The 9161-nt window shown below is 51.6% G+C and overlaps 1 protein-coding gene across 1 annotated transcript; it reads left to right on the forward strand.

Moving 5' to 3' along the window:
- The first annotated feature begins 2307 nt into the window (after positions 1 to 2307).
- On the forward strand, positions 2308 to 8805 carry SEC61G (SEC61 translocon subunit gamma). Its single transcript, XM_070424820.1, has 4 exons — positions 2308 to 2516; positions 4140 to 4237; positions 7933 to 8035; positions 8623 to 8805. Exons 1-4 carry the CDS (start codon positions 2404 to 2406, stop codon positions 8630 to 8632), a joined length of 324 nt encoding a protein of 107 aa, XP_070280921.1. The 5' UTR covers positions 2308 to 2403; the 3' UTR covers positions 8633 to 8805.
- The last annotated feature ends 356 nt before the right edge of the window (positions 8806 to 9161 follow it).

Genomic DNA, 9161 nt, shown 5'->3' on the forward strand with positions numbered 1-9161 from the left:
AGACCTAGCCCGGAAGAGGAATTTACAGGGCAGGTGGAGTAAGGGGAGGGGAGAGGACTGTGGGCCCTGCCATTGGCCAGGCGCAAGTTGGTGTCTTGTTACACAGGATGTGGTCAGCAGAGGCTTGGGCTTCCGGGAAGAAGCTCCGTCCCAAAATGGAGGATTCGGGACAAGATGGAGGGCGTAGTCCTCGCCCTTTAGAGATCCCTTGTTTCCAGGTCAGTAGCCGATCTCTGGATGCCGGTAACAGCCACTCAAGATGGCGCGGTCTCCGGGCTGAGCCGGCGCACCGGGAGAGGTGTCAGCGGCAGTCTCCGACCGTCCCCTTTTTCCGGGAGTTCTCTGTGAAAGATCAGACGGGGCCTAAAACCAGGACTACAGGCTTTATTAGAGGAGAAGCACCTGCCGGGCTGTCTGGCAAGGGGAGGACAGCAGCACGTGCGGGGGTGGGCACGCCTTTTGAGGGGCGGAAGGGGAAGGGGTGGGGGGCTTAGTGTACTCGGCGCACACTGATGGGTGGCTTACTGCATCGTCCATAGAGGACAAGTGCTGAGGGTGTTTGGCAGGTGTGGGTTGGTGGTCCAATGTCTAGTCCATATAAGGTGCCTGGTTAGTCACTCAGGTATTTCTGAGCTGCAGGTTACTCATACCCCGCCCACCCGCTGCGGGGAGGGGGGATCTATCATTTGCCATCTGCGTATCTTCCCTGGTGAGGCATTTGTGGGACCCTTTGCCTATATTTTAATGAGTTTTGAGTTCTTTGAACATTTTGGATACAAGTCCTTCATCAGATACGCGTTTTGCAATTATTTTTCCCCAGTCTCTGCCTTGTCTTTTCTTTCTCTTGATAGTGTCTTTGGAGAGGTTTTTTTTTTTTTTTCTTAATGAGGTCATACTTAATGAAGCCAGAAAAAGAACCATCCCTTATGTAGGACACTAACAAATGGGGGGTGGGGGAGGTTAGGAGAAAGTGTGTTAATTTTTTTCATCACAGCAGAGCACTAATTTTACTGTCCAATCAAATTAATAAAGATTAAAACATTTTAAAAAAGAATATATATCTTACAATAACTTACGTCACTTACCATGTTTTAGATATTCATCAATGTTGCATATAATTTTTTCTCAATTGTGTAGTATTTCATTGCAGAAATGTGCCTTTTTGTTCGTTTATCCATTTTCCTGTTGATGGACCCCTGAATCGCTTTTGGTTTTTTGGCTGTAATAAATAACCCTGCTATACTCTTGTAAGTCTTAATTTAAGAGTCACTTTAAATCCTGAGTTGACCTGGGATGTTTGAATAATTGGAATCACTCTTCACCCCCCGGGTTTCAGCCCTTGCCTGTCCCTCCGGGGAAAGTCCCTGGCTAGACCGCAAAGCCGAAAGGGGGCAGGGCGCCGGGAGCCAGGAGTCCTCCCACCAGCAAGGCCCCGGGCTGCAGGCTCCCCAGCGACCAGACGCTCGGGCTCCTGATGTTCTCAGCAAAACACAGATGATCAGCACGTCCCCCAACAAGCCTAAAGCGCGCAAGGGCGGCCGGTACCCCACGGCGGCCCGGGAGGAGCCGGGTTTGCGGGCGGGAGACGAGTTCGGATCAGGCCGCTCAGGCACATCACACCGCTCCCCGCTCCGTGACCAGTGGAGTCCGCGCACGGAGCGTGCAGCGGAGGCAACACACTTACACGGAGACCCGCCCACTCAGCGGCCCACGCCCGGCGCCGCGCGAGGAGCGGGCAGGCTGGCGGGGCACCGGGGCTCGTGGGGGGGCGGCGGCTCGGGGGGCACCGGCGCTGGCGATGTACCGGGGCTAAGGGGGCACCGGGGCTCGTGTGGGGGGGGGGCTCGTGGGGCACCGGGGCTGGCGGGGCACCGGGGCTCGTGGGGGGGCGGCGGCTCGGGGGGCACCGAGGCTGGAGGGGCACCGGGGCTCGTGTGTGGGGGGGGCTGGCGGGGCACCGGGGTTAGGGGGGCACCGGGGCTGGCGATGTACCGGGGCTAGGTGGGCACCGGGGCTGGGGGGGGGCGGGGGCTAGGGGGGCACCGGGGCTGGGGGGGGGCGGGGGCTAGGGGGGCACCGGGGCTGGCGGGGCACCGGGGCTCGTGGGGGGGGGGGGCTCGGGGGGCACCGGGGCTGGAGGGGCACCGGGGCTCGTTGGGGGGGGGCTCGGGGGGCACCGGGGCTGGCGGGGCACCGGGGCTCGGGGGGCACCGGGGCTGGCGGGGCACCGGGGCTCGGGGGGCACCGGGGCTGGAGGGGAAGAACTAGACAGACGCCAAACTCGCTGCACCGGAGAGTTTAGCCCCACAGGAAGCCCAGCCTCTGGGCGGTCCTCTCACCGGAAGCGGGGCCGCAACGCACGTCGGCGGCGCCTGCGCAGTGAGGTCGACGCGGAAAGGACCAATGAACGCAGAGGTGGGCGGGCTGGAGACCAGCGCCTCGGCTTCCGGTTCCGGCTGGCGACGGAGAGTCGGCTCCAGTGCGACGTGTCCCAGGCGGCGAGGCGGCGGCGGCAGGTAAGGCGCTGTCCGGGGCGCGGGCGACCCTCTGTGACTCGCGGGGCGGCCGGCGGGCGGGGAGGGGGCCCGGGTCGGGCAGGCTGGGGTGGCAGCGGAGACGCGGGCCCCCGAGGGAGAGGGCTTCCGGGCCTGAAAACGCGTCCCCGGCCCCTGCTTGTGAGTTCTGTGTGTGCGGCTCCGGGGCCTCTGGGCGGTGGTCAGGTGACGGCCTGCGGGCCTCCTGGGGGGTGGCTCTGGGGGTGTGAGTCCCCTCGGGCGTGTGTCCCGGTTCCCTCTGATGTGGGCCCCCTGGATGTGGGTCCCCCTGGGATGTTCGCCCCCTTCGGATGTGCGTCCCCCTCGGGTGTAGGTCCCCCCTCGGATGTGAATCCCCTCGGATGTGAGTCACCTGGGATGTGGGTCCCCTGGGATGTGTCGCCCCTCTGATGTAGGTCCCTCCTCGGATGTGGGTCCCCTGGATGTGTGTCGTCCCTCAGATGTGAGTCCCCTCGGATGTGGGTCCCCTGGGATGTGAGTCCCCTCGGATGTGAGTCCCCTTGGATGTGGGTCCCCTGGGATGTGAGTCCCCTCAGATGTGGGCCCCCTGGGATGTGGGCCCCCCGGGATGTGCCTGCCCTCGGGAGAGCCGTATTCAGGCGGCCCTGCCAGGTGCCTGTGATGTGGGGGGTTGTCAGTCTAATGAACAGGTCACAGGTTCCTGCAGCCCCCAACCCCACCCTCCACCCCAGGAAAGGGTCCTTGCATGGGGGCAGCTGTAAAGTTTCAGCCCCTGGGTTTGAAACACAGTGAAATACTGAGACAACAGGCGTTGGTATGTTTTGGGAGGGACCCAACATTCTCGGCCCAGACGCGTATGAGAACCCTAGTGTGGAGTCTGTTACCCGCCTGCCCACCCCCAGCGAGGACGCGGTCATAGCCGGTTTGACGGCCGCCTGGCCCGACAGTGCCTCTCACTGTGGGCTCGAGAAGTGTATGGGTGCCTGCCCGCCGCTCACCGACGCCTGGGGGAGGGTAGCGCGACGCCTGGGGGGAGGGTGACGCAGGGGTGGGCTGGTCTCTCGCAGAGCGGAGGTTAGGAACTCGCCCCTTCTCCCCAGAGCTGTGTCCACACCCAAGGGCTTGCTCGGCTTCCTGGTCCTTGTGGTTCTGGCACTTGGGTAGGTCTCTCCCACGCGGGTGTGTGGGTGCCACGGCTTGGAGCGGTCAGTGCAATCCACGCCGGCCTCCACTCTGGCTCCTGCAGAACCATCGCTGGCGTTTGCTGCGGGAGTTGACAGTAAAATAGAAAGTACCTGTTGGGTTCCCAACGCCTTGGCTCAGTAGGAACAGCGGAGGCCTGCAGAGTGCGTGAGGACAGGTGATGGCGATCGCCCTGCGCATCCTTTGTCAGTGACGATCATCACAATCACGGCCAAGCCGTGGCCCTGATGCTTTGCTGGAATTTAGGAGAACAGCGTCAGTTTAGGCTCGGGGTCTCTTCTCTCTTCCCTTTTGTTTGTTCTGTGAGATGGGATTGACCCGTCAGGCATGCCTTTCTGGCGGTCTCCTTTGCACGTCGGTATAACAAGGCCCGGCCGCATGACGACCGAACGTGACTGTCTCTTCTGTTTGTCTAACAAGCACCATGGACCAGGTCATGCAGTTCGTTGAGCCAAGTCGGCAGTTTGTGAAGGATTCCATCCGGCTGGTCAAGAGATGCACCAAACCCGACAGAAAAGGTAAAGCTTGAAAGTGAGAGGAAAAGGTCAATCCCTGCATTTTCTAAGCCTTGTACTTGCTTACTATTGTCCTCCTTAGTAGCCATTGAGTTACTGTCTTTTAATCCACATTTTTTATTTATTTTGCTTTATTTTTTAACAGTCACTTTCTATATTTTGTATACTTTATACATGATTCTGTTTTATGTATTTTCAAATGGTGTAAGAGTATTTATTACAGCCTTATTTTCATGTTAAGTTTGCTTTAGTCATATGTAATGACTTCAGAGTTTTATTTTTATTTTTTTGTTTTGTTTAGGAGTTCTTGTTTGTTCATTTTGATTTATAGATTTAATTGTTTTTTTATATATATTTTTATTGATTAAGATATTACATATGTGTCCTTATACCCACGTTAAATCCCCCCCCCCCCCCCCCCCCCCCCGTTGTCCGTGTCCATTGGTTAGACCTATATGCTTGCATGTAAGTCCTTTGGTTGATCTTTCCCCCTTACCCCCACCCTCCCCTACCTTCCCTCCAAGGCCCGACAGTCCAATCAATGCCTCTCCGTCTCTGGATCAGTCCTTGTTCATCAGTTTATGATGTTCATTATATTCCACAAATGAGTGAGATCATGTGGTATTTATCCTTCTCTGACTGGCTTATTTCACTTAGCATAATGCTCTCTAGTTCCATCCATGCTGAGGCAAATGGTAAGAGTTCCTTTTTCTTCTTCCTCTTCTTAAAGGATACCTTTCAGCATTTCATATAATGCTGGTTTGGTGGTGATGAACTCCTTTAGCTTTTCCTTGTCTGTGAAGCTCTTTATCTGACCTTCAATTCTGAATGATAGCTTTGCTGGATAAAGTAATCTTGGTTGTAGGTTCTTGGCATTCATCACTTTGAATATTTCTTGCCACTCTCTTCTGGCCTGCAAAGTTTCTGTTGAGAAATCAGCTGACAGTCGTATGGGTACTCCCTTGTAGGTAACTGAGTTTCTTTCTCTTGCTGCTTTTAAGATTCTCTCTTTGTCTTTTGCTCTTGGCATTTTAATTATGATGTGTCTTGGTGTGATCCTCTTCGGATTCCTTTTGTTTGGGGTTCTCTGCGCTTCCTGGACTTGGAAGTCTATTTCTTTCACCAGGTGGGGGAAGTTTTCTGTCATTATTTCTTCAAATAGGTTTTCAATATCTTGCTCTCTCTCTTCTTCTGGTACCCCTATAATTCTGATGTTGGTACGCTTGAAGTTGTCCCAGAGGCTCCTTACACTATCTTCGTATTTTTGTATTTTTTTTTCATTTTGCTTTTCCAGTTGGGTGTTTTTTGCTTCTTCGTATTTCAAATCTTTGACTTGATTCTTGCGATCCTCTGGTCTGCTGTTGGGAGTCTGTATAATATTCTTTATTTCAGTCAGTGAATGCTTAATTTCTAATTGGTCCTTTATCACAACATCGAAGGTCTCAGTAGATTTCTTGAGGATCTCACTACATTTATCGGCGGTTTCCATAAAATTCTTGAAAAATCTTAGAACCGTGGTTTTGAACTCTATATCCAGTCGTTTGCTGTCCTCCATTTCTGTCATTTGTGACCTGTTTCTTTGTCTTCGCATTTTGTCTGCTTCCCTGTGTTGGTAGAGTGGTTTTGTGTGCTAGGTGTCCTACAGGGCCCAGCGGCTCAGCCTCCCCAGTTACCTGAGGTGGACACTCTTGGTGCACCCCCTTGTGGGCTTTGTGCACAGTCTTGTTGTAGTTAAGCCTTGATTGTTGTAGGTATCACTGGGAGGAATTGACCTCCAGGCCAATTGGCAGTGAGAATCAGCTGTGTCTGCAGTGGGAGAACTTCTGTGCTGGAGACACCCTTCTGGGGCAAGACTTGCTTCAGCGGGGCTTTGGTGCTCACTGAGTCTGCCCCCTGAGTGTGTTCCTTATGAATCTGAGGAGTTGTAATCTGGGTGGTCCCACTCTGACCACTGGGTACACTGGCTCTTGGATCAAGGAGGTGCTAATTAAGCCTCTTCCTGAGGTTACCCAGCAGGAGCTACGAAGAGATCTGCAGATTCCCCTTCCTTTTTGAGGGGTCTGGGGGTGCCCAGATGAGGCCCAGCTGTGAAGTGATGCAAGCTGCTGTGGGGCCTTGGGCCTTCTCTTGGAAGTTCTGAGTCTGTCTGGCCCAGCTGCAGTTTGTTAGGTAATTTTCAAGTTGCAAAGGACCCGGGCATTCATATGCAAAAGGCTTTGCAGCAGCCCGGATGGGGCGGGGTCTCGGAATCAACAGGGCGGAGCAAGCAGCTATGGCTGACTCTCAGCCCTGCCCTAAGGGGCCGAGCCTCTCAGTGTCCAGGTAACTGCCGCCAGCACCTCTGAGGGAAAGCTGCCCTCAAGTTCCGAGTTCTGCCTGCTGCCAGACTGTCCAGTTTCTCCCCGTATGAGCCCTGAGACCCCAGAGATTTCCCGGAACCGGAGTTCAGAGCAGTCGGGAGCTTGTGACTCCCTCCCGATTCAAAAAGACAGCTGCGTCCTCAGGTGCCAGCCCCTTTCCCCCGCGCGCCGGAGCCTCCGTACCTCTGCACTTTACTTTCGTAGCTCCTCTGAGTCTGTGTGCTCTTCTCTTTCCTTCTAGTTGTAGAATTTCCACTCAGCCAGCCATCCTGTGGTTCTGGATGATGACCGTTCTGTCTTTTAGTTGTATTTTTGAAGTTGTTGTCGGAGGCAGCAATTTCTGGTGTTTTCCTATGCCGCCATCTTGCTGATGTCTGGACTTCAGAGTTTTTAGTATCTTCTATATTTTCACTCTAGAAAGTCTTCTGGGAGTTCTCATGCTCAGTACTGCCCCCTTCTCTCCCCCAAACAGAACCTTAACGGGAATCAACAACAGAGTTGCCAACCTAGGAAGTTTAATTTCTTATTTATCATGGTTCATGTGTTAAAAGGTGCACCAGAGTTTGTCTACTTTTATCCATTTCTTGACTGCTGCCTGCGCTAGGGGCTGGAATACAATAGAGAATGTAATACATTATGATATATATATATATATATATATATATATATACACACACACACACACACACACACACACACACACACACAGTAAACTATACAACAGTATATAATAGAGAACAGTCCTTGCTCTTACGGAGCGTAGACCTTTTCAGGGAAGGTAGTCCTAAGCAAAACAAATGCAGTTCAGTTTCTAATTACTGCTGTCGGAAGGGAAAAGAAATAGAAGAATCTGGACAGCTTCCCCGAGGAAGTAACGTGAAATGGAAACAGGACTGGGGTCTGAAACCTTTACAGAAAATTGTGCTCAACCCAATCTGATTTTCAGCCTTGTGTATCAAATCCAGTGGGCCTATATTTTATGAAAAGTCATGTTTTGTGCTTTTATAATCTATTTTTAGCAATGTTAGAAGTTTTTAAAGACAAATACTCTATTTCTCCTGTCCACATTTTATTTCTTTTTGGCATCCTGGTCATTTGCTGAGAAGATAAAATATTTCACTGCTTGTTGATGGATTCACTAGTGGCATGTCCTTTATTTCTTTCTTAAAACATTGTCAGTTTACTTACTATTAATAAATAGTGTCATACGTTATTTAAAATCATATATTTATTATCAGGAGAAATGTTCATCGGTAAGTTTATGTTACTGCTAGTTCCCCCCCCCCCCATACTCGCAGTGATACTGTGAAAATGATGAATTTTGTGTTTTTAATCCAGAATTCCAGAAGATTGCCATGGCAACAGCAATCGGATTTGCTATAATGGGTTTCATTGGCTTTTTTGTGAAATTGATCCATATCCCTATTAATAACATCATTGTGTAAGTAAACTTTTTGAAATAGACAATATCTAGAATAGAATGACAATTGAAACCATTTGAGATGACAGTTTGCTATTTCATCAATGCGCAGATATGTCTCTTGACTTTTTTTCGCTGCTGGGATCTGCTGGTATTTATTAGGCACCTGATAGTGGGAAGTGGCTTTGTTTTCAGATGATTAAGCCAGGGGTTTGGGTGCCTGGGAAGCTGCGTGGTTGAGAACCATTGCTAGTCTGAGCTCTCTGTTTGCAGCCAACGTGTTATCTATCAAACTGGGCACTTCTCTGCGGCCACCCCGATAGGCAGTTCATGTTTTCTGTCTTGTTCAGAAAGACATTTCCCAAGTGAGGACTCTGAGTTTTTGAGATCCGCCTGTTCCGGCAGCCACTTTATCTCCAAGGATGTTTTCAGTCCAAGACTTTAGAGTTCAGTTTCCTCTCTGTTATGCGGTCTTGGGTCCTGTAGGTGTGAGTGGCTCTCAGTGAACTGGGTTTGGTGCCATCACATCACAGCATGCTGCCTTTCAGGTCGTTATTGTTGTTAAAAGCTGACGAACATGCAGAGCTGACCCTTTTTCTCTCTTGCAGCGGTGGCTGAAGGCCTGTGGACGAGGGGTTCATCTTGGGGATTGGTGGACAGTGCCGATTTGAGAAGCTCATGGAGTAAAAAAAATTGCCTGCATGTTTTGTGTTCTTTTTTTTTTCCAAGATGTTTTCGTTTCTAAATTAAAATAATTTCAATATAAATAAACTTCTCTGTTTTCTATCACAGATATTTACAAATTGTTGAAATGTGTTAAGAATCTGAGGTCTGCATCATTTGTAAGGGGGTGTAAGACCCCAGGCAGTCCTTCCTCCCCCAGGAATTGAAGTTTTAAGTAAAACAGCTGGACTCAGACATTAAAAATAGATTTTCCTTTAGTTCTTCCTGGCTATTTTAGAATTCACTGTCTGGTTTCCCACATTTCCTCCCAAAAGGCTCCTTTGAGCGGTACTAACTAGCATTTAGACGGGGTTGGTGAGGAAGATCCACGCTCGCAGTCCAGGTCTGTCAGACTGTCCCCTGTGCAGGTCCTCTGTTCACGCCCCTTCCTCACAACCGAGCACCGCCGTCCGTGAAAGGGGTT

This window comes from Myotis yumanensis, unplaced genomic scaffold (genome assembly GCF_028538775.1).
Source record: "Myotis yumanensis isolate MYYU_CA2020_CCGP unplaced genomic scaffold, mMyoYum1.0.hap1 SCAF_9, whole genome shotgun sequence".
Classification (NCBI taxonomy): domain Eukaryota; kingdom Metazoa; phylum Chordata; class Mammalia; order Chiroptera; family Vespertilionidae; genus Myotis; species Myotis yumanensis.

What these genes read in the sequence shown, in the direction of transcription:
- SEC61G (XM_070424820.1), top strand. Translation starts at nt 2,404, where the DNA reads ATGAACGCAGAGGTGGGCGGGCTGGAGACCAGCGCCTCGGCTTCCGGT. An exon ending in CGGCGAGGCGGCGGCGGCAG is followed by an intron (nt 2,517 to 4,139) that starts GTAAGGCGCTGT and finishes TTGTCTAACAAG; the next exon opens with CACCATGGACCAGGTCATGC. An exon ending in CACCAAACCCGACAGAAAAG is followed by an intron (nt 4,238 to 7,932) that starts GTAAAGCTTGAA and finishes TTTTTAATCCAG; the next exon opens with AATTCCAGAAGATTGCCATG.